Source organism: Mesoplodon mirus (genome assembly GCF_964341445.2).
Source record: "Mesoplodon mirus genome assembly, chromosome: 3".
NCBI lineage: Eukaryota > Metazoa > Chordata > Mammalia > Artiodactyla > Ziphiidae > Mesoplodon > Mesoplodon mirus.
This window is the reverse complement of record NC_138978.1, coordinates 18,728,387-18,752,398: the sequence shown is the minus strand read 5'-3', so window position 1 is coordinate 18,752,398 and position 24,012 is coordinate 18,728,387. Positions and strand designations below refer to the sequence as shown.

The 24,012-nt window shown below is 49.9% G+C and overlaps 1 protein-coding gene across 1 annotated transcript in view; it reads right to left on the bottom strand.

Moving 5' to 3' along the window:
* Positions 1-4,817: 4,817 nt before the first annotated feature.
* Positions 4,818-24,012, bottom strand: part of VWA5B1 (von Willebrand factor A domain containing 5B1) — a gene marked incomplete at both ends in the record, with an annotated part of 39,976 nt that continues 20,781 nt past the window's right edge. Inside the window, 11 exons of the mRNA XM_082612882.1 lie at positions 4,818-5,312; positions 6,845-6,962; positions 7,483-7,552; positions 8,184-8,258; positions 10,408-10,539; positions 13,950-14,087; positions 15,623-15,937; positions 16,370-16,571; positions 20,193-20,383; positions 21,246-21,429; positions 23,339-23,524. Of these exons, the coding sequence (XP_082469008.1) occupies positions 4,818-5,312; positions 6,845-6,962; positions 7,483-7,552; positions 8,184-8,258; positions 10,408-10,539; positions 13,950-14,087; positions 15,623-15,937; positions 16,370-16,571; positions 20,193-20,383; positions 21,246-21,429; positions 23,339-23,524 (2,106 nt within the window). The remainder of the gene's footprint in view (positions 5,313-6,844; positions 6,963-7,482; positions 7,553-8,183; positions 8,259-10,407; positions 10,540-13,949; positions 14,088-15,622; positions 15,938-16,369; positions 16,572-20,192; positions 20,384-21,245; positions 21,430-23,338; positions 23,525-24,012) is intronic.

Here is a 24,012-nt window from a genome sequence, read left to right as displayed (position 1 = left end):
CATTACAGGTGAGCAGGCAAGGAGGTGGGTAGCCCGTTGTAGGCACTTGAGGCTCTGAGGGGGACAAGCACCGGCCATGCCACTTGAGCCAAAGCCATCTGGGCAAATAGTGAAACTATGCCGCGGGTGTGCCCACATTCGGCCACAGTGAGAGGAGGCGCTTTGCCTTGGAAAGCGGCTGTAAGCTCAAGGCCGCTGGCTCTGAGCCAAAGAGATTTGCAGCATGAACAGGAGAAATCCCACTTTGTCAGGCTACCTGGGAGGCAGCGCTGTTGAGAGGCTGGGGGCCGGGTGAACACATGGGTCAGGGAGCTCCACAGTGGGGACTAGGGGCCTGGCCAGGAGATGCTGCCAAGCTCCTGACCTTGGGACAGATCTCTGCGGATCAGATTATCCAGCTGCAAAATGCCGCACGCGCCCCTGCCCTGTTTATTTTTACACTGGCACTGCAGAGCGTGCTACAGCTGAGGAATGTGCCCACTTTCATTGTTTTCTCTAGTCCTTGCTAGACTGGTGGGGAATAAAAGATCTTCCAAATGCCATGGCAGTGAACACACAACCTATTTCCTGGGGGTAGCAGAGCCCTTCTCTTTCCCTTCCCAGGGCATTAAGGATGCAGAATGCATTTGTGTCTGGGCACCACCTATACTCCAATATGAAAGTAGTGAGAGGCAGCCTTTGGACCCTGCCACGGCAGGTGCTGCAGTGTCACACAGGTTCCAGCCAGGCAGGTGAAGGAGGTGACAAGTCCCTTGGGGTAGGCTGCACACAGATCTCAGGAGACTCCTTCAAAGAAGGGTAGGGACCAACAGGGACAAGTCAGGATTTAAAGGAAACTTGAGAGGTCTTTTCTGACAGCTGTTCCACGTGAACAGCTGGAAGGGAAGAAGAGGAACCCTTGCTTTCTCAAATGTCTGAGGAGCAGGTGAAAACCCACCAGCAGGTGAAAACCCACCAGCAGCAAGCCACCAGTAGCTGGTCTTGGGACCAGCTACTCCATTCATCAGCCCTAGCAGTGGAGGACAGTAGATGCCATTGGTTTGGTCCACAGGCAAGGGACAGGTTGAGAAAACAACAGTGCTGGATGGAAACACATGCTGCTTATTTCCACGTCCAGTGTAAGTCTGCCTACGTGTGGGGTCCAGTTTTCCTGGGATCTGGAGTTGGTCTCCTCAGCCGAGGGGTCTGAGAGCGAGGGCTTTGCCTCTGGGTGTAGCCGCAGGTTGGACCCTTGAGGCAGGGACTCCCCCCGCCCCCGCCCCGCTTCCCTGGACAAGGAGGCCCACAGCTACCTCCGCCCTGGCTGAAGTGGTCAGTTTTATTCACACACCAATGAGTGTCAGAAAGCTTAGGGCGGTCTTCAGTGCCAATGGTGCCTGAGGCCACACCCACAGAGGGCAGGACCACAGGGTGGGGGTGTGGCCAGTCAAGACACACCCACCTGGGTGGCCAGGAAGTGAGGAAACGGTTCATGGAGCAGACATCCTTGAAATGCTTCTCACCAAGCTCCAAAAAGCACAGGAACACCACCTAATATGTTCACTACGCCTCCCCAGTGTGCCTGGCATACAGTAGGCTCTCAATAAAGGATTTTTGAATGTCAGTGCCTGAAGAACCCAGGGGGGATCTAGACCAGCATTTTCCCTACTGAATAACCCAGGGAGAGAGACCTGAATCACCCGATGGAGACTGACAATGCATATTTACATATTCATGGGACTGAGTTGTCCTGACTTCAAGAAATCTGTTTTGCTAGTGTTTTCCCAACATATTTGCCCACCAGACAGTTTCTCATGAATTGCTAATTCACATATCAACCAAGAAATAGTGCTGAAAATGCTGATCTAGTGTCACCTCATCCTACAAAATATGAAATGGGGCCCAGAGAAAGCAAGCAACTTGCCAGAAGTCACACAGCAAAGTAGTGGTGGAGTTTAGACCAACATTTAAATTCCCCAGCTTTTAGCTCCACGTTCTTTCCACTAAAGGCTGGGCTTTTTTGGACAACGCCATTAAGCATTTGTACCCTCCTGATTCTTCAGCCAGGCAGGGCATAAACGTCCTTCTGCATGACCTAGAAAGCAAGGGCTAGGTTAACAAAGAATCCAGATTAATCCAAATCAATCCCGATTGCTGGGGCATCGGTTCACCTACTCAAGAACCCTTGGAACCACTTTAGCTTCAATGTATGTGCTAATTACCTAAGGTTCTTCTCTCTTCCTTAAAGCAGGTCCCTTTGGTCCTCTGCTTGGCAATCCTGGGGACAGATTCCCGAGACCCATGTCCTCTCAATACCACTGGAGTTTTTAAACAATGTCTCTTACCCAGATGTCCCCCAAAGCCCTTGGGTTATCTGAAATCAAGGAGCATTTGTTCCTCTGCACCTTTGGGTGCTGAGCAGGGGAATCAGGGAGTGCACAAGTCAGCTACTTGCTTGTGCATCAGAGTTGTCCAGGGCTCCAGCGACTGCTACTGGGCAAGGGTCTGAGACAGTTCCCTGGAGAAGGGGGTGGTGTGCCCATCGCTCTGCTGGGCTTCTCAGTTCCTCCTTCCAGGGGTCTTGCAGCACTGGTTTTACACTGGGCAGGTACTGGACCACCTGAGCTCCGGTCATTGTCCACACTGAGCTTGGAGGCCCAGAAGCAGGTTAAGCAAGAGGCTGGCCAGCTCAGTTCCACCTGGTCACCTTAAGGGGGAAAGAGGCCCAGAAAGCACATGGGACTTGTTCAAGGTCACACAGACAATCAAGCAAGTCCATGGTCACTAAGAGGGAAACACCTCAGAGGCAGAGAATCTGGGAATATCAAAGCAGGGGGAACCCGCCCGCCAACCCTGGCTCCAGGGCACCCAGAGAGGGATAGCCACTTGCCCAAACTAGTGCCAGGCATTTCAGCTCTCAGCTTGACAATATTTCCATTCCTGGGGGACCAAGAAGGGGATGCCACGCCCCTTCCTCCTTCCCCTGAAGCTGGGGCTGCTGGCTGCATAGCTGCACAAGTGTTATTTTGTGGGGGAGGACGCATGCAGGGAGATGACAAGGTCTGGAGCCAGAGCCTCGAGCCATCATCCCTCCGTGTGGGCGACTGCCTGGCTGGGTTCCTCCCCAGGGTGGGGGTGGGGGTGGGGTCTGAAGCAGAACAGTCAGCCAAGCAGCAGTTGAGACTTGATCTGAAGTCTCCAGCCCCTTCCCCTCCATGCGGGATGGGTCACCGGCTTTTTGAGGAGAGCCTCAGAAGGGCTGGGGAGGTGAAATCCCCTCGTGGGAGATTTTACAGCACAGCAGGAGGGTTGGGCGGGGCTGTGCATTGGGGGCGGGTGGCGTGCGGGGTAGGGTACCGCATCCCGGTGGGGCTGCCTTTTCTCCATACGTGATGGGTGTTCTGCTGAAACACCCCTCTCTCTCACCCGCTGCTGAAGACTGGGCATTTCTTGAGTCTTCATGAGGCTTCATGAAGGTGTTTGATCCATGGGGTCCTCCACATATCCCTGAAGGGGGACATCTGGGGGGGAGGGTGCTTCTCGCCAGGGCCCTGGGGCCAGAAGGGAATCCTTTCCTTGGTTAGGAAAGGTTATGGCCCTGGAGAGGGGGCTGGGCAAGGGCATGGATTCAGTGTGGAGTCCCAAGCTGATGGGCTCCCTTGGTGAGGTCCAGACCCACCTCCAAGGGAGTCTGCAGGACAGAGGTGATGGGGCCCCAGCCACGAGGGAATCTGAGGCTGGGACACACCTGTCCCCACATGGTACACATGGTGGGCCTGAGAGAGGGACGTCCCCAGGGGCTTTCTGCTTTGAAGCTTCAAGAGTCTTTCATTTCATTGAATAAATCACGGCTCCCAGTGGAAGCTGCCATCCCCAGATGCACTGCAGCCAAGCAAGGTTCTCTTGCAAAAAAAGCCCCTCTGTCTCACAGTGTGCTGTGGCAAGGGAGGGCCCCCACTATCCCAAAATGCAGCTGACACAGGGTGGCTCTCTAGCCCCTCCACACAAGGGGATAGAGCTTGCATTACGCAATCCCTGAATGTCTGTAAAATTACTTCAGGTGTCCTCTGGTTTCTCTACTGACTTCTGTGACCATGGCTCTTCTTTGGGGACTGGTTTTGCACAGACTGCGGCTTAATGCTAACACCTTGGCTTGCAGGGTGCCTCCCCTTGTCCTGCCCGTCTCCTCTTTTTAGGTAGGAAGTCACAAATAGTCTGCAAACCAACACTAAAATATATGAAGGGCTTCCAAGCCAAAATAAAAGTTCCCCGGGTGACTCTTTTAAAGTGCTGGGAAGGATGGTTCTCCAGGCAGTTTGTAAGTGGGATTTAGGGTCCTGGACTGTCACCATGGAGACAAATGCTCATCCCATAACGCAGCTGGCAGAGGTGGTCTCCCTCTGCCTGGATGCAGGCTTGCGGATCTGGTTACTTTCAGGCTTTGGGGCCGCTCATCCACCCTTTATTTGAGGGGGGCATTGCCCATGTGATCCTCCTCCAGAGAGAACTCAGGCTTAAACTGTATGCTCTCTCTCCCCACCCCCCAGTGGCAGTAAATTCCACGGCTCTCCGGAAGGGAACCTTGGAACATTCTGGGGTTCTAGTCCAACGCCCTCACCTCCCCCACTTATTTTACAGGTGGCGAAACTGAGGCCCAGAAGGGAGGGAGGGAGGGGCTGGCCTAAAGTTGCACAGTTAGGTGGTAGCAAAGTTGGCATTGAACTCAGGCCTCCTGATTGCCAATCCAGGGCTCTTTCTAGCAACCAGTATATTGGCTACAGTTTCAAGAGTCCCCCTACCGGCCCATGTGGTCCCCTCCCCCAGCCCCCTCTCCCCCGCTACACATAAGCTGGGTTATAGCAGAGCATATTGAACTCCAGGCTCTCGTCCCAGTGTCGCAGGACCACAAACAGCTGGCGGGCGGCAGCCTTGAGCGCGCCCCGCGTGCGGCCCTCGGGCACCTCCTGCTGCTCCAGCCACGAGTTGGCCTTGGCGGCCACCAGCTCCCACTCAACGAAGTAGGAGGCGGAGCTGTGCTCCAGCCACGTCAGCGCCACCGCTGTGGCCCACAGCTGCCCTGTGCGCTCTACCGCAGCCCTGGGCCCCCAGCCCGGCTTGCCCTCGGCCAGAGGCTCCGGGGAGAAGCTGTCACAGGAGGGGTGCCGAGGTGAGGGGCTGGTGCACGTCTGGGGACTCGGGGGCTGGCGGGCAGTGAGGGACACGTGGTGGCAGGTGAAGGGTGAGGTCCACTTGAGCTTCTCCATGGGGATGTGGATGGCCTCGCAGAAGGCTTGGTTGAGCAGGAAGGCTCCGGAGGCCAGCTGCAGAGACACCTGTGTGTGGGGTAGCCCCTCAGTGGGCCTCAAACTTTTTAGCCCATGGAGCCCCAGGCCATGCCCAAGTCTGGGTGCACACAGCCCGCTGGTTCACACCTCCCCCAGCCAGCTCGCCCCACCTTCCCCGGGAGATTTGCGGGATACCCAGCCCAGCCGAGCACCGCCATGCTTTATCCCACTGGTACTTCAAGCTGATGACTTTCCAAGCCCAGCTCAACATCCTCACTCCAGACCTGCGTCTTGTCCTGGGCAGGTGGGCCCAGCTCGGCCACTGGGACCATCCACTGCCATCCAACCGACTCTGGGCAGCTAACCACCCTCTCCCTCCCTCCATGTCAATTGGTTACCAAGTCCCAACGGGTCCCACTTTCTGAACAGCTCTGCAGCCCACCATCTGCCACTTCATGTTGTCCCTGCCTCTACTTCCCTCCCCTGTCCCCCCACCTTCACTCCATCTTTCCTGCATCCTGAGGGGTCTTTGTAAGGCAGAGGCCTTGCCACTTTTTGGAGGCCACCAGCTCAGTAGTTTCAATTTTCTCCTAGGATAAATCCAAGCTATGATTTCCAAAGCGCTGGTTCGTCCTTGACTCTTTCCCCTCCACCCATTCTCCAGCCCCCAAGCTCGCTCTCTCATGTGTAAACTGTCTGCTTAACCATGTAACTTCAGCATGTAAACAATGGGCTTAACCATTACATTCTTCCAGAAGTCATGCGTCATTCCTCCCTGACCTCAAGCCTGGAGTAGGTTTCTCCCTCCCTCCCCATCTCCCCCACCAAACCCAACTGCTCCCATCACAGCACCTAATGATCAGAATTGCCCGGCTTCCTTGGCAGTGCCGTGAGCGCAGGGACCATGTTCACCTAGTTCAAGGTTGTCTCCCAGGGGCTAGCGCTGTGCCTGGCTCAACAAATCCTTGCTGAGTGAATACATGCCTCCTGCTCTATTGCCCGGGACATTTGGAAACTCCAAGTGACACTAAGCACTTGGGTGTGCAGGGGCTGCAGCGGGGCAGTGAAGCTCAAACCCTGTCCCTCCTTTCAGCACCTCTTGCTCCCCAACCTTGCTGAGCCCCCGATGTGGCAGGACCAGGCTCCCTTTCTCCTCGATTCAGAGACACCCACTCCCGACCTGGGTTTCTCTCCCTGCCCCGCATGCTGGGGCATCTGCAGAGCCACTTGCTAAACATGTTGCATGTCCCTGGGGTGTTCATTTTACTTGCCTGTGAGTCATTTCAAGGCTTATTTTTATGTATTGAAAAACAGACACACAGAGGTGGTGGAGTACAGTGCAAGATTCCCGTGAATTTTTAAAGCGAAGGTGGCAGATTGCAAAGAACGTTCACGGCGCTGGTGCTGGCTTTTAGCAACACTCCTAAACCCCAGATGGAGGGCTCAGGCAAACTCCCTCTGCCCGGCTGCTACTGCTACGTGGGCGGGAAGGTCTAGGTCTTCTTCCCTTGGTGGAGGGGCAGCAGGGGGCAGCCCCTCTGCTGAGTGTGGGCCTGAGGTCTGGGGCCTGGGGCACTCACCAGCGGGACGTAGTCTAAGCTCTGGCTCCCTGGGGCTGACTCTGGAGCCTTGGTCAGTGGCTTGCCCAGGAAGCCCTTGGCCGCTCGCGTCAGCAGCCTGGATTTGTTGAGATTCAGCCTGTGTGGGTGGAGCCGGGGAAGAGTGACCACCGCTGCGCCAGTGGTGTCCCTGGTCATCCCACCCCTGGAGAGCCCACTCAACAGCTTCTGAAAGCCAGGGCTGGAAAGGGATCTGACAGAGACCTCCTCATGTGACAGTGCATTTCCCCGGAGGCACTCAGTCAGTTAGCAGCTTCCCCGAGCGAGGGGCGAGGTAGTGTTATTTTTAGGACCCTCTTTTGATAGCATGTTCTTGTTCAGCCCAGTGGTCAGAGAGTCTCATGCTAGCCCTCTCAGGGGGACTTGCATTTGCAAAGACACCGTGAACCCGTGGGAAGTGAACTTGGGGCAGAGGTGGTTTCAGCAGGGTGATACCTTAAGACAGTGCTATCTCTGGGCAGGGGTCCTTCTTGGCATCCTTCAGATTGTTCATTTTTGTGTAAATGTCAGCCTGGGCCTGCCTTTGGCCTTCCAAGCTAGGGACAGTCCTGGGAAAACATGTGGTGGTAGAGTGAACCCCCAGTGGAAATCCCATGTACCTGGATCCAAAGAGAGTCTCTGAGGCCTTCAAGGAAGAAAGGGTGTTGGTGGCCAGACTGCGCAGGGGACCTGGAGAGCCAGAGAATGACAGTTAGGGCTTGACAGATGACCCTGTCCAGCTCTTCACTACCCAGATGGGGAAACAGAGGCCCAGAGAGGGCCAGGGGCTTGCCTACACCCCTAGGGATATGAGGTAATGATTGGGCTGCAGGGCTGTTTCCAATCCAGTTGATATGGGGAGGGGAGAAATACGTGGGTCCGTGTGTAAAGAAGCAGGCCTCCAAGTTCCCTTGGCTGGTGGCCCCTGGCATCTTCTGGAAGGTTACCTGTGAGGACAGTGACAACTTCACATCAACCCCCTTCAGCCCCGAGTAGGGACATTGAGTTTCCTCAATGGGCACATTGCTTGAAGATTCTTGGCAGAGGGAGGTGGTAGAATGGTCCCTCAGCTGGGAATTGGGATGCCTGATTCCTGGCCTAGCTCTGTCACCAACGTGCTGTGTGACCTTGGGCAAGTCACTTCACCTCTCTGGGCCTCAGTTTTCTTCCTTTAAAGTGTGGATACTCCTATTTATCGTACATGGAACTGTTTTGAGGAATAAAAGAACCAACAAGGACTTTGCTGCGTTAAGACACTCTCTTGGCCCAAAGATCTATCACTATTTTAATTAAAGGGAGAGCAGGCAGACTGCCCACTCACCTTCAGGACTAGCGTACTTCCCGCGGCCCAGGGATGTGTTCTCACTGACTGGCGCAGCGGGGCTTTCCTCCACATCTACAATAGAGGAAGCCAGTGAGGCCTGAGCTTCCCCAGCCCTCCTCCTTACCTCCCATCCTCCCAAGGAGAGTGCTGGTCTGAATTCACAGCACCTGGGGATGGGCTGGGAGAGAAAGGTCAGGGTTCCCATCCCTGCCTGGATGGGCCTTCATCTCCCAAAGATACCACCTGTGCTCCACTGTAAGGGTCGGACATGCCTGGGTTCAAATCCCACCTCCCCCAATGATTAGCTGTGTGACCCCAGGGAAAGTTACTTACTTTATAAGTTTCAATTGCAAATCGGGGATAATAGTATTGATCTGTGTTGTTGTAAAGATTAAATGAGATAATACACAGATAGTGCTTAGTGCCTGGTCCATGATAACTGCTCAGTAAAGCCGAGAGCTACAGACCCAGCAGGGAAGCAGGAGCAGGTCAGAGGCCTGAGCATGGTGTTTGGAGGTGGGCGGAAAGGTGGGTTCATGCCAGCTCTCCAGGAGGCATCAGAACATGGCATTGACATGTCAGAGGGCTCTGAGCCTCAGTTTCCCCATCTGTAAAATGGGGATAATACGTGCACATCGCTTGTTCATAATATATAATCAGGATGATTATTCTTATGACTATTATAATATTTCAATGGCTGGAGAGTGATGGACATATATACTATATAGGAATGATCCAAATTATGGAAAAAGCTTCATGCACAGATTTGTTCTGCAAAGCCTCTGTCTCTCTTATGAGACCGTTAGTAGCTTTGTGAGGGCAAGAAGCTCTGATTATCACTGGGTGCTCGGGGGGGCAGCACAAGAGTGAACCAGTGACTGAATGAATGAGGCAACCAGCAGGCAGAGAGCATGGTGGTTAGTTAACCTCATGGACTCTGGAGCCAGACACGGCTTGTTCAAACCTCCGTTCTCTCGTGCATCTGCGGTGTGACCTTGTGTAAGTCAATTAATCTCTCTGAGCCTAGGTTTCCTCATCTCTTAATGTGGAAAATAAAAGAAACACTCTCAGATGGGTGTGAGGAGTCATGGATAATTAAAGCAGTGCCCAGCACATAGAAAACCCTCAGTGAGTGTTAGCCATTGTCATCCTTGGGGAGAGAAAGGGCTTGGGATAGACTAAGAGTTTAGACGTCCTACACACTGTGTGTGAACCAGAGGACAACTCAAAAGAAGGGATTTGTGACTTTGATGGAAGCCATGGGCCACCAGTAGCTGAGCTACAGAGAAAGGAAAGAGTAGACCAGAAGTTTCCTCTAGACTGGTAAGCCAGCTTGGCTCAGGGGTAGAGAAGGTTCCCCTTGGTTTCGGAGGCTCTGAGGGACCAAGGAGCTGGCAGAACTCCTTAATTCTGAAGAGATCCTCCTCGGGATTTTCACCTCCTTACAAACTGTTCCTTTTTTAACCCACCAAAGTCTTTGAGCACTTTCTAATCCCTCAGGTAAAACATTGTTATGATCTGGGGGTCGGGGCTAGTGGCCCGGTGGGACCTCTGATGTCCTTCCCATGCACAGAAGAAGGCAGGAGATGCTCATTGTACACGTGAGGGCACGTAGGAAGGGGTTAGGACTAGTGCAGCAGTTAGGCTGTCTTTAGTAGGACAAAAAGACACACAGACATCCAAGACACAGGATGAAGGCCATCCTGTGAATTGGTGCAAGGTCACCAAATGGTCAAGTCATGGATCTTCAAGGACCCAAGTTGCAGGCACAATGAAATCAGGTGAAGGTGGAAAGGATGCTTTTGGGAATCCTGGAAGAAGCAGAAGGTGGGATGGAACCACCTCTTTGCTTTTCCCTTTATTAGGTTTCCTGGCATTCAGTGCCTGGGAGGACTCAGAGGTTGGAGGCGGGAAACAGACACTGGGGTTGGTGGACCTTGAAAAGAGAGAGGTGGGGGATGGTGTGGGCACGTGGGCAGGGAGGCCAGGCTGCTCTCTGGCACCTGGTGGCTCTCTCAGCAAAGCTGTGTAAATGATGCATGCCTGGGCCATGCTGAGCCCCGCTGCCCATCTCAGGCCTCAGAGAATCCAGGAAACCTGGCCTTGCTCTCGCCCCATAAGACCCAGAGTGAAGACTCAGAGGGAGTCCTTCGGGGCCTCGGACATGAGGGTGCAGTGGCTAGGGGCCCAGGCTTCAGAGTACACCGGAGGCGGCTCTTACTTAGGTTCTGAAATTTGCCATCTCCTGCAGCCAAGTCTTCCCCAGGCATCGTCTGGGACCGCCTGAAACCAGCAGAAGTGCCCCTCGACTGTCGGGTCAGCACCCGAGAGCTGACCATCTGCAACACAGCACCTTCATGAGGACAAGGAGAAGGGGTCAGATGGGTACAACTGTGCCAGTCTTTTGCCTCTTCCCCAAGGCTGGCAGGAATGATTCTGGCTTCACTCTGTCAATTATCTAAAGGCAGGGAGGCACTGCAGAAGGTAAGACCATGAGCTCTGAGCCAGAATGACCTGGGTTTGAACCCCAGCCCCACCTCTGACTAGCTGGATGGGGTACTGACCACTCTGAGCCTCAGTTTCTTTACCTGGAAAATGGGGAGAATAATGCTTACCTTGCCAGGTAAATTCTATTGCTGAGATAATGTTCAGAAAGCACCAATGTTTTCTAGGTAGTTAAAAGGCTGGTTTTCTCAGAAACACCCCATTTCCCTTCTCTCTCAGTTTGCTGTCTCAGAAACTGAGGTCCCAGTTTCCCCTCCCACAGGGCAGGGTCCTGAGTCCCAGAGCATCACCATCAGGGTATGAAGCTGAAGCTACAGCACCCAACAGTGTGTTTTGGGAAACTCTTTTCTCGGAGAACACTAGTTTGGAAGTTGTTCCTTAAAAAATGAAGAGTTCCATTGGAAAATAAGTCTTGAAGAAGCTTCATACTGTAGTCCATTCTCTGAGCCTCTTGATGTATACTAACACCCTAAAGGCTCTGAGAAGTCCTGCAGTAAAGAAAGCTTTTAAGTTTTATTTAATCCAGCCATTCAGAAATGTTTTTTCCTAGTCTGGTATTTCCTATTTTTGTGCTGAATGGCCATTAACAAGACACGGAACCAGGGTTCTAGTTTGGGAAGTGGAACACATTTTGGGAAGTGCTGATCCAGATCTTAGGGGGCTGTGGGACTTGGGTTAAGATATGTGCCTGGTCCTTAAAACTCCCAGACTGTGGCTACAGAAGCTAAAAAAAATGGTCAGAGATGAGTGGGAGGGGGTGACATCATTCAGGGTGACAGTGCCCAGTGGGTGAGAAGATCCAGTGGAGTGACAGCCTGGGCTGCTGGCCAGAACCTGAAATCAGAGGAACTGAGGCAGAGAGGGAGGGAGGGAGTGGGTTGTTGAATATTTTGGTACCAGATTTTTAAAAAGCAGGGTGGGGGGAGGGCAGAGGAATCAGAAAAGGCATATTTTGTTTCCAAACACAATTCTTTCAGGCGGTCTGCTTTAAAAAGAAAAAAGAAAAAGCTGCTGCAAAGAACAGAAAATGTATCGATAATTCAGGAAAGAAAAAGTACATATAGTCCATAAACATAGAAAAGTTTTCAACAAAGAAGCTAAAGAAATTCCCCGAAGATACTTTTCTCCCCTCTCAGTTTAGTAGGTTTAGAAAGATAAACAATTTTCAGTGGTGGTGAGGGTAGAAAACCTCCCTCATGAGGTTTTCTTTGGGGGCAGGGTCAGTTTGATAACATACATCACAATAATTTAAAATGGGCCAACTCTTTGATACACAATCTTAGTTCTGAATGTCAGCCCTGAGGAGATTACCAGACAGGTGCACAGAGATGTTCTTTGCAGCACAATTTACAATAATCAAAAGGGGAATAAACAGGGCTTCCCTGGTGGCGCAGTGGTTGAGAGTCCGCCTGCCGATGCAGGGGACACGGGTTCGTGCCCTGGTCCGGGAAGATCCCACATGCCATGGAGCGGCTGGGCCCGCGAGCCATGGTCGCTGAGCCTGCGCATCCGGAGCCTGTGCTCCGCAACGGGAGAGGTCACAACAGTGAGGGGCCCGCGTACCACAAAAAAAAAAAAAAAAAAAAAAAAAAAGGGAATAAACAGAAGGTCTAATAATAGGGGGCTACATTCTGATAAACCTTAAGAGGCAGTGGAGGGACTTCCCTGGTGGTCCAGTGGTAAAGAATCTTCCTTCCAATGCAGGGGATGTGGGTTCGATCCCTGGTTGGGGAACTAAGATCCCACATGCCACGGGTCACAACTACTGAGCCCACGCGCCTCGGCTAGAGAGCCTGCCTGCCGCAAACTATAGCGCCCACACGCTCTGGAGCCTGCACGCCACAACTAGAGAGAAGCCTGCACGCCACAACAAAGAGCCCGCGTGCTGCAACTAAGACCTGATGCAGCCAAAAATAATAAATAAATAAATAAATAAATAAATAAAACATTAAAAAAAAAAAAGAGGCAGTGGAGAGGAGTAGGAGGGAGCACAGACTCTGACACCAGGCTACTGGGAGTCAAAGCCTGACTCTACCCTTCATGGCTGTGTGACCGTGGGCAAGTTACTTACCCCCTTACTTCCCCCTCTGCCTCTGCTTCCCCAACTGTAAAATGGGGGAAACAGTATCTTTTTTGCAGAGCTGTTTTGAGGATTAAATGATTTAATGTATATAAAGGGCTTTGGAACACTGTCTAATTGGCTGTTATGATGATGATCGCTCCCTGCAGTGGGGTACCTGCTGCTGTTAAAATGAAAAGACGGAAAGATATTTCCCACACCCAGAGTTTGTAAGATAGAGCACATATTGGTATGATCCAGGTTATGCAAAATGATCTGTCTTTTGATTTCTCTACATGTAGACACCTGTAGAAAGAAGTCTGGCAGGATGGTCACACCAAGGGATTAATTAGTACTCATTTCTGGATGGCTGTCAGTTCCAGTCACTTTTGTTTATTTTATGTCTTTCTATATTTAATTTTTAATTTTAATTTTTATTTATTTTTTTATTGAAGTATAGTTGAGTTACAATAGTGTGTTAGTTTCAGGTATACAGCAAAGTGATTCAGATTTGTATATATATATATATATATATATGTATGTATATATACACACCCACGGATATATTCTTTTTCAGATTCTTTTCCCTTATAGGTTATTACAAGATGTTGAGTAGAGTTCCCTGTGCTATACAGTAGGTCCTTCTTGGTTACCTGTTTTATATATGTGTGTATATGTTGATCCCAAACTCCTAGTTTATCTCTCTCCCCCTTTCCCCTTTGGTAACCATAAGTTTGTTTTCTATGTCTGTGGGTCTATTTCTGTTTTGTAAATAAGTTCATTTGTATCTTTTTTTTTTTTTTAGATTCTACATATAAGTGATGTCCTATGATATTTGTCTTTCTCTGGCTTATTTCACTTCATATGATAATCTCGAGATCCATCCACATCTTTCTATATTTTAGACTTTTCTACAGTGAGCACATACCAATTGGAAAAATACAATCAAGTCATATTCATTCAGTGGGAAAAGGGGAGTGGGATGGTTTCAGAGCCCTCTGCAGAGCAGTGGGATGGGGGTTCATGTGCCCCCTACCCACTGGCAGCCAAACCATCTGCTGGGAAGCCTTTTAGCTTCAAGGCCCTTCCCTGAACCCCTCCCCACCAGTCTAGGCTGCTTTGTATCCCAGTCCCCTTCCTCTGGCCCACTTGGGAGTTGCTTGGTCCTCAGAAGAGCCCTGGCCGTGCACCTGCCTTACCAGAGTTGGGGTATCCCACGACAGTGGGCAGGTAACGGCTCTCGCTTCTGTCCACAGGCACGAAGGCTGTGTACTTGCTGATGACGTTGCAGGCCTTGCTGGTGTGCACGGCGTTCACTTGGTAGCGGCGGCTGGACCCTGCAGAGGGAGAAGGGGGGGTGGTCACTGTGTAGAGTGGGAAAGTCCTCCCTGACATGGAAGCTCTGGAAGCTAAATGGAGGGCTAGATCCATGGTGCCGGAATTAAATAAGCCCTTAAAATTAAGGAGCTACCAACTTGCCATTAAGGTCCTTTAAAAGAAACCCTCAAGATTATTAAAACCTCCACCATCACTTCATAAAATAAGGATATTTTAATGTAAAAGAGGTAAGACATCTAATAAAAAATGACAGTTGTGTTCCTTAAATATAGTGTTATTAAAAAAAAAACCCAAATCTCTGTGTTGTCAGTATCTTCTATTTTCATTTTGCAGCTCTGTGATGAGAATCTTGCTGCAGGATTTCACAGGTCCCCTGGCTGTGTGGGGACCACCGGTCTGGCCCATTGGGACAACCTTGCAGAGACAAACCAGAGAGGGAGAGTGGTGAGCATAGGGTCACACAGCAAGTTAGGAATGGACCTGAGATCAGGACTCAGGATGGTCCCCAAAGCCCAGGCTCTTCCTACTGAGCAGGTGAGCAGTCTCCTTGGCGTGAAGGATGGACAAATGTCCTGTAAACTGTAAGGTAAAGTGCTCATGGGAAGAAAAAAAAAACAACATTTACAAAAATACAAATAATATAAAATATAAACCATGTAGCATTGTTATATAAATAAAGCATAAACTATAACAAATAATGGAAATATTCTCTATTTATATCTCTATTTATCTGTTCTCCAGGTGTGTTCCATCAAGATCCCAGGAATCACTGTCTTGAAAGTTTGCCCCAATTCCTGAACTAAATTAGCCTCCCCACCATCCCTGTTATACAATTTCTTGGATCCCTGTGTTTCTTCTTAATAGCATTAGGACAAATGCACTCAATTAATTGTGTGTATTTGATTAATGTCGGCTGGCTTCCCTGCTAATCTGTGTCAAGCACTCATAAGTAAGGACAGGGATGGTGGTGGTCACTGCACTGCTCAGCCCTGAGCCTCGCCCCCAGCTGATCCGTACTCAATAAATGGCCTTGATTGGTTACTGGGTGGACCGATTAGATCTAGGGGTTCTGTGGAAAGATAGGTGTGGTCCCAGAGGAGCAAGGCAGGTGGAATAGGGCGATCCCCACGGTTCTGTCTCTGGAGCCCTACAGGGGCGCTGCAGGGAGCTGCCCTGGGAAGTGAGGAGGGGTGAGGGAGGTGTAGCAGAGGAAAAGGAGGGAGGAGAGGACTGGTCACCGGGTGGGTGTGGGAGGTGTGGAGGAGCGTGGGGCTGGGAGTAGGCAGATCAAGCAGGGGGTGGAGCCCTGAGCCGCTGTGTGTGTGTGTGTGTGTGTGTGTGTGGAGGGGACTGTGGGGGTCAAGGGAGGCACCTGGGGGCAGCGATGGGGAGGGGAGGCGGAGCATTGGGCGGTGGCAGGGCAGTGGGGGGAAGGAAGGGGGTGGAGCCAGGGGAGGAGGGCAGTCCCTGGGGGAGAGGCGGGGGAGGGGCATGGGGCGGGGCTTCTAGGAGGGGGCGGGCCCTAGGCCCTCACCTTGCTCGATCTCTCCCTCGCGCTCCGCCAGCTGCTCGAAGTCGCGGATGATGGCGCGGGCCGCCAGGTGGTGGAAGGTCTCGCTCCACAGGTCGGGCTCGCACGCGCTGCCCCTCTTGGGGCCGGGAGGCCCCAGCTCAAAGCTCACCTCCCACTGCAAAGGCTGGCTGTCGCGCAGGCCCTTGACCACGGCCTTGCCCAGCACGGGTCCTGGGCTGACGGGCCTGCGGGGACTGGCCTGCTCCTCGGACTCGGCTAGGGGCTCCCAGTCCGAGGACGTCTCGGTCTCGAAGGCGGAGGGGCGATGGGACAGCTCTGGGGGCGGAGGGACAAGCGGGCTGTGATCTGAGCTGCAGGACAGGGGGTCCATTCCCAGGCGACATCATCCCTCCCCAGGATGCAGACACCCCTAAGCAAGGACAGTCCCCCTCCCCCCTCCCACCCCCAGGGAACACACAACTCTTTCCTTAGGAGAGCAGGGGTGGCACTGGCTTGTCCCCAAGAGTAGGGCAGAGCCACCTCTCAGGAAGCCAGTACCTGAGGGGGCCAGATAGGGTGGCGGGTCACTCCACAGGTAGGACACCTGGGAGCCTCACAGGCAGCCCAAGGACCAGGTTGATTGGGAGAGAGGGATTGGTGAGGTCCTCTGGGAGGGATGGGCCACAGCAGATGCCCCCCTCCCAGGCTGGGCTACAGCCTAGGATTCCTCCCTGTCCCCAGTCAGGTCTTGGACCCTGTGGCACTTACTCAGGTCCCCAGGGCTGCAGCTGTCTGAGGCAGGCTTCAGGCCAGACCCAAGATCCAGCTCTTTCATGGGGCTCCAAGCCTGGGTCTCCTGGCCGGAGGGCAGGAAGGGCTGGCAGCCTTGGGGCAGCAGAGGGGGCCTGTGGGCCCGTGGACCCCAGAGTCTGGGGCCCTGGCTCAGGCCCGGGCCACTGTTCAGCAAGGGCTAAGAATGCAAGAGGAAGGGGGGGAGGCTGAGCTCCTGATGGCTGGCCCCCTACCCTCCACTTCCAGCCACAACTCTTCCCCTGGCTACCCCAGCTCCTCCCGGGGGACTGCCCCTGTAGTACCCAAGGACACATGACCTGCTCCCCATTCCCCATGAGAAACATCAACACAAGTAATCCCAAACCATGGATAAAGTCCAAACCAGGAAAACCGTGGAAAATCACATACCATGGATAATATTCTAAACCCACCTTTTTTGTTTTTGGCCATAAAGTTTAAAACTCTGTGTGTGTTTGTGGTTATAATTATCAGCCTTTTCCCTTATGTCTTCTCATTTGTCATGCTTAAAAAGTCTTTCCTACTAAAAAAAATTCTAGAATTTTTGTGACTCTATTTTTGTTTGTTTAAATCTTTGATTCCCAAAAAATTTGTTTTGATGTAAGGAAATAGAAAACAGCCTTTTCTTTGATTTTATGAAGAGTACAAACGTCATCACCATTTACTGAATACAGTTCATTCATTGAGTCCCTACGGCTTATCAGTTCTCTACCTCTATCCTGACAAAGCTGTCATATATATTTGGTTTTATTTCTGGACTTACTGTTCTGTTTTGTGGATTTAATCTGTTTAGTGCTAGTACAAAACACTTCAAAAGGCAAGGAATAAACTGGGAAATATATTTGCAACACGCATGACAAAGATCATTTTCAAGAAAATGCTCTTATAAATCACTGGGGTGGAGGAGAAGGGAGATAAATTCAATAGAACAATGGGTTAAGGGCATCTGCAGGCAGTTCATAGGGAGAGGATTCTATAAGCCCATGAAAAAATGCTCAGTCTCATGAGCATTGCTCTAAATTGAAATGTTATGATTTTTTAAATCTTCTGGATTAGCAAATATTTAAATGTGTGATGACAACCATAGTTGTCAACAAGAAGACAGTTTCTCATGGACTGTTGGTGGGACTGTGCACTGAAGCACACTTGTACAAGAATGATTTAGCCGTGTGCTATCTCTCAACAAGATGCACAATCTCCTTTGACCCATGGATTCCACTTTTAGGAATTTAATTCTGTGGTAATACACAAGGATGCAAATATCCGTGTGCCCATATTGTATATTTATTACGGTACTGTTTGTAAAAGTGAAAATCTGGAAACTGTCTAAATGTCCATCGCTAGGGGTTGGTAAATATGTTATGGTACATCCATGCAATGGAACACCATACAACAGTGAAATGAAAGAGGCAGATTTTTTCCAAACCAATATGGGAAGATGTCCAAGATAGAGTTTATTTCAAAAAAGTAAATTGCAACTGTTCTATATTTTGATTGTGGAGCGAGTTACATGACTACATGCATTTGTCAAAACTCACAGAGATGTTCACGGAAAAGAATAATGTTACTGCATATAAAAAGTGAATTAAAAAGACATTTAAAAAGTAAATTGGAGAGCAGTTTGTATATGTGATTGTTCAAAACATATATGTGTGTCGCATATGTGTGTTTTTTAATGTGTGTAGTATTTCTGGAAGGAAACACCCAAAACCAAGTGAGTCAGGGCACAGGGGAGGGGGACTTTTATTTTTACTTTATATTCAACTGAACTGTTCGAGAGTTTTTTTATTGAAAACTCTGAATACGTATTACTTTTGTAATTAAAGAATATTAAATTAGTTAAAAATAAATTTTGCGCCTCTGGGAACACATACATCTGCCTGGAAGGAGGAGGGGATGGGGGGACAAAGGCACTTATTAGGTGTAACAGAGAGGAAAAGTGCCTCTTAGTTTTTAGGCTAACAGTTAACCATGGGGTCTTTTTCATCTCTATCAAATATTTACTGGAAAGAGGACTGTGCCTCCCCATTAGATGGGGTCTCCTTGGGGCAGGGGCTAGATTCATCCTTCCTGTTTCCTCTGGGCCTGAGGTCCTGGGGATGGTACAAGGGTGTGGGAGATGAAAGGGACTGCTCCCTCTTAGGACGGCCTCAGTGGGAACTGGTACCCAGCCAACAACAGAGACTTTACCACAACAGAGACTGGGATTCCCCCTACCCCTGCCCCACCATCACCAGCACACTGAGAAGCAGAAGCTGCTACAGGTTCCATAGCAACAAGTTAGTCTAAGATTCAGCCCCCTTCACCCAGCCATAGGCTGCAGGGAGTGTATATGTATGTGTGTGTGTGTGTGTGTGTGTGTGTGTGTGTGTTTGTGTGTGTGTGTGTGCGTGCATGCATATACATTCACACAAGTGTATTGGAGATAGATAGATTATGGAAGAAGCCAAGCAGGGAATGGGGAGAGATGAACAAAGATGGGCCAGAAGTGAGGAGGAGAGCTGCCAAGCTGCCCAGAGCTCTCACCAAGTAGAGTTGCATTTAAAGGACACCTACCATGTGCCAGATGCTGCAGTAGGCACTTCATCTTTTATCAGCCAATGCTGCAAGAGCCCTCCACCTACAGTTGGCTTCCAGTAAACACCTGTTGATGACTGTTAGCTCAATCATCTGACAAGCTATTCTCATCATGTCGTAGATGAAGAAATTGGGGACTCAGAGAGGCTAAGCAACATGCTTGAGGAGCAGAGTCTGCCTGACTCCAAGGTCAGTATCTTCCAACTGCATCGGGTGGCTCCTGGCTAAGCACAGAGGAGAGCCTTCAGGGGCAAGGTGGCAGTGTCCCCGCCATTGGGGAGCATAGGGGGCTTATGTGTATTTGGAGGTGGGGAGGGATGGGGATTATGGGTGGGAATGGGAGAGCGAAAGGCTACTTTTATGGAACCACAGACTCACAATGACAAAGCTACATAAAGCCCATTCTTAAGAAAATGGGATAAGGCATACAGATAATAGCAAATACCAATTAGGTTTAGGACAGTGACTCTCTTTTGTCCCCCTCTCCTGGGGATATTTGGCAGTGTCTGCAGACATTTTTGGCTGTCCTGACTGGGGATGGTATTGTTCCTGGAATCCAGTGGATAGAGGCCAGGGAGGCTGCCCAACATTCCACAGTGCACAGGACAGCCTCCACAGCAAAGAATTCCCATGTCAATAGTGTGGGAGCTGAGAAACCCTGGTCTGGCCGGACACTGGATGACTGGTCCTGCTGTGCTTCTAACTCTGAGATGATCTCTGCCCTGGGTGAACATACAGCCTTGGGATTTTCAGAAGGTGCAGAAGGTGACAGAGAGGGGAAAGGAAGGGCTTTTCAGGAAGAAGATCTTTCGCTGCGATCCCCTGACTGGCTGTGTGACCCTGGGTAAGTCACTTTACCTCTCTGACCCTCAATTTCCACATCTGTATGGAGTGGGGGTGGCCGGCCCCCACATTCCCTCCTTTCCAAGGGGTGCTGTAAAATCAAATGAGAGTGTAGATGGGGGTGCTCCTTGCCAACTGGGAAGTTCTATGAGCAGAGAATGGGTGATGTCATTGACCAATGGGTATCATTATTAGGAAGTTGTCGTTGGAGGTCGGGCAAGTGAAGATCCAGAAAAAGGAGGAAGAAGTGACTCACCTCACTGTAAATTGTGGTCAAGCTCTATCCTTATGGCTGAAGCAGGAGACAGAGCTCTTCCCCATCTACGGCCACCCCCAACTCCAATATGCCCTACTTGGGTACCTGCAAATCAATCTGCCACCGCGGAGCATCCAGGCTGGTCTGCTTGGTGAGGTCCTGCAGCTTGGTTTTCCTCAGTGGGTATCTCCTGGCAGCTGTTGTGGGGTCGCTGGCCGTGAGGGCCCTTGGAGAGCGCTTGTGGTTGGTGATCTGGTTGGTGCTGTATGCCCGCCGTCGCTGGGAGAAGTCTAGACCTGGGCAGGAGTGGTGACAGGGAAGCCGTCAGGGTGGAGGACAGTGGGGAAAGAGAGAAGGGCTTGCATACCCCTTTCTTGCTTGGAAACTTCTTGAGTTTTCCACTGCTTACCTACTGAAATATGTGCAGATGCCTCATCTCACCTGGCATTCAAAGCCTTGCCTAACCTGGCTCTAATCTATCCATCCAGCTACTCTCCTTTCTGCTCATTTTTCAAGGTATAATGTGCTCCAAATATACCAGCTGTGTATGCGTTTTCTAGGTATGACACCTCCACATCTTTGCTCAGGCAGTTTCTGCTGCCTGGCATCTCCTCTCCCTTCCCACTTCTAAGAACCAGTGCCCTCATTATGTCTTTGTTAATATCCTCTACCAGATGTTCCTTTCCCTGGGATCCTTACAGTTTGTTAAACTTTCTTGTGGTCCATGTCATTCTGCTTTCTAAGAGAGTTAAGGCCTGTTGATTCTCTCTCGCTAGATGGAGAACTTCTGAGGGACAAGTGCCATGTTTGAGTCATCTTTGCTTCCCACACTGCACTCAGTACCTAGCCTTAGTAGGTCATCAATAATTACCCTCTGAATGGAAACTAAAACCATAAAGAGGTTTTGGAGGAAGACAGGTCTAAACTCTATCTGTACTCTACCTCTTTGAAGTTCCATGAGCTTAGTCACGTTGCTAAAATTCTCCAAGTTTCAGTTTCCTCATCTGTAAAGTTGGTATTATAGTACCCACCTCCACAGCTGCTAACCGTTCAATGAGATTGTAAAAAGTGCTTAACACATAATAAGTGTTCAGTAAAAATGTAGCAATCATGGCCTCCCTGGAGAAGGGAGTGAAGCACAAAGAGCAACTGACTGACCAGGACTGGTGGCGGAGTCTCCGCTGGATGGCTGGGCATCTTTGGCCTGCCTCAGGTTGAAGGGTGTCCCCAAGCTCTTGGCAGAGTCTCCACTGTCTGGGCTAGGCCCCTCATCCTGTGAGTGGTAGAAGACAGAGCTGCCGGACTCCTGAGAGTGTAGCATGCTGTATCGTCTTCTCTTGTCCTGGAGGGAGGGAGAGAAAAGAGGGCTTAGAGTGAGGCTGGATGTCAGGAAGGACATCCAAAGGGCAGCAAGGGGTGTGAGAGGAGATGGTGGAGGTTCTACCTTTGAAGAACCGAAATAATAAGAAAATTTTTTGCTTGCTTGGGGAATTTAGGCAGACTTCTGCCTAAATTTAAGGGATGGTGAATGGAGGTGGTTTTTCATATCACTTATGTTGTTTATATTTTTAATTATATTCTTTATTAAATGTTAAAAAAGTGTAATTCTAAATGCTACTGCTGTCTCCAAATAGATAACCAAAAATAACAGCATGAACCATCTGTTCCTTTCGTTTCATTCTCCATGATATAAACATATATAAAAATATAAGGGCTTTTTGGGGTCATCTTGTGCTACAAAAGCTGGACCGTATTACTTACATTTATCTGTAGCTTGAACTCTGCACTTAAAACATTTTGGAAATCTTTCACATCAACTATTCTTTTAAACATTTGGCTGTATGATATTCTACCACACTTTTTTATTAAGCATTCACTTTGTGGCCATTTATTTTTTGCCACCGTAAAAAATGCCACAATAAATCCTTGACCATGAATCTATTACATCACTTTTATTTCTATGTGTTTGATTCTTAGGAGGTTTTTCTGGGTTGAGAAGGTATATATTTCTAATTTTATTAGTTATTTCTAGATCACCTTCCGGGAGGGTAAGTCACGATTATACCCTTACCCAACAACTCTTCTAGTAGTAGGAGAAAGCGTTGCCAGTCTCATGGGTAAGGAAAGGAGAATAGATTTGACAGTCCCTGTTAGGAGTAAGGTCTGTGGATGATCTGCTACCTCTCAGGCCCCCAGGAAAGGCCTGGACTGTGCAAAGTCTTGACCAGCATTTTGTTTAGCATGTTCTCCCCGCAGTTGAACACTCTACTCTCCAAAACACTCTTACCATTGCTGACCATGGTCCTTAAGAGATTCCATAACATTTTAAAATCTGGAAATTTCAAATAAAATTCTAACTTCTCTTGAAAGATTGGAAACTCATTTAACATAGGGTCCACAATCTTGCATGATAACTGTTTGTTAGGGCCGAGTAGGGGCTGAGCATTTAGACAGAGTGTGTGCTCTCCAGTTTGCTGTATTCCTCACCACCCCTTATTTCCTCTATATGGGGGAATATCTGCTATCTCTCATGACATTTGTCCCTTTAATTTTTACAACAAGCCCATTTCGTTCATTTTATACCTGCCCAATCCCTCTAGGCATTGAGTTTGTGACTCCTGCTTAAAAACAAAACAAGATGACAAATCCTTTAAAGGGGAGTGGAGAGACTTACTAACGAGGGGAGCTAGATGAGGAAATAGCATCTCAGGCAATCTTCTACTTTTTAGCATGGATTCCACCTCCCTTTGAGAAGTTCCTCGCTTTTATTCCACTTCTGCCACCACATACAAGGGAATTATCCATGTAAATAAATAAAACACAAATTCATCTAAGGAGATATGATCTCTCTAGTGTGTTCAGGGAAAGAAATCTGAGTGCCATTGTTCTGAATTGAACTATTCACCAAAATCACTTGGAGTAGATTATGCAAAATGCAGGTTCCTGGGCCTTATCTTCAGAGATTTTTATTCAGGGGACCTGGGTTGGAGCTAGGGCTCTGCATTTTAAACATGTTCCCCAAGTTCTCCTCTTGCAGGGCATCTTGAGCACCACATATTGAGATGGTAGCATTTACCCAAGCAGTGTCACCATGACTGAATGCCCATAGCCTGACAACTATACCCCACAAGAGTAAACCCAGATCCAATTGGCTCCTAGCTGCCACAGATAAATTGTCTTTCCAGCCAAGGATGGCTTTGTGGGAAGGGTTCTGGACCCCCACTGACCCCTGGAATTTCTAAAGTACTTACTGTTCTGGGATTGGAGATGAATAAGGAGGCATCACATACAATGCCATACCCCACCAGCCGTTCTCCAGGGAAGAGGGAGCTGGTGCTGACAGGTGAGATCAGGACCTCGGTAGTCTCAGGGAAGACCCACTCCACAGTCACATCACTCAGGACTGGGGCCATGGCCTTCTTCAGGGATTTGACCATCTGTTGGACAGGGTCAGAGCACAGGTTGGGGGGATGTGTGAATGGGGATATGCACAGATGAGGAGCATGAAGACTATGTGGGTGTGAGCATGAGAAGAGGTATCAGGGAAGACGTGACAGTAGACTTTGGGCGGCTTGCTCAGCAGCAAACATGCCTCTGAGTTTCTTAGACTCCTAGAATATCAGAGTTGGAGCAGATCTTTGCTTTCACCTTCTCTAAGCTTAGCATTTTATAAATGAGAAAAACCCAAGACTTAGAGTAGGGCTGTGATGAGCCTGGGGCACACAGAAAGTTTGTCTCAAAACATGGACTGAATAGTGATCTTGAGCAAGTCAATTTACCTTCCTGGGCCTCCGTGTCCCCTTCTGTTAAAGGGAGTTAGTAATTCTCAACTTTCAGTGTAGTTGGGAAGATTACCTGTAGTTGGGAAGATACTGAATTGGAAGTATCTGCCCCATGATAGGCATTCAATAAATGACGGCTGGTT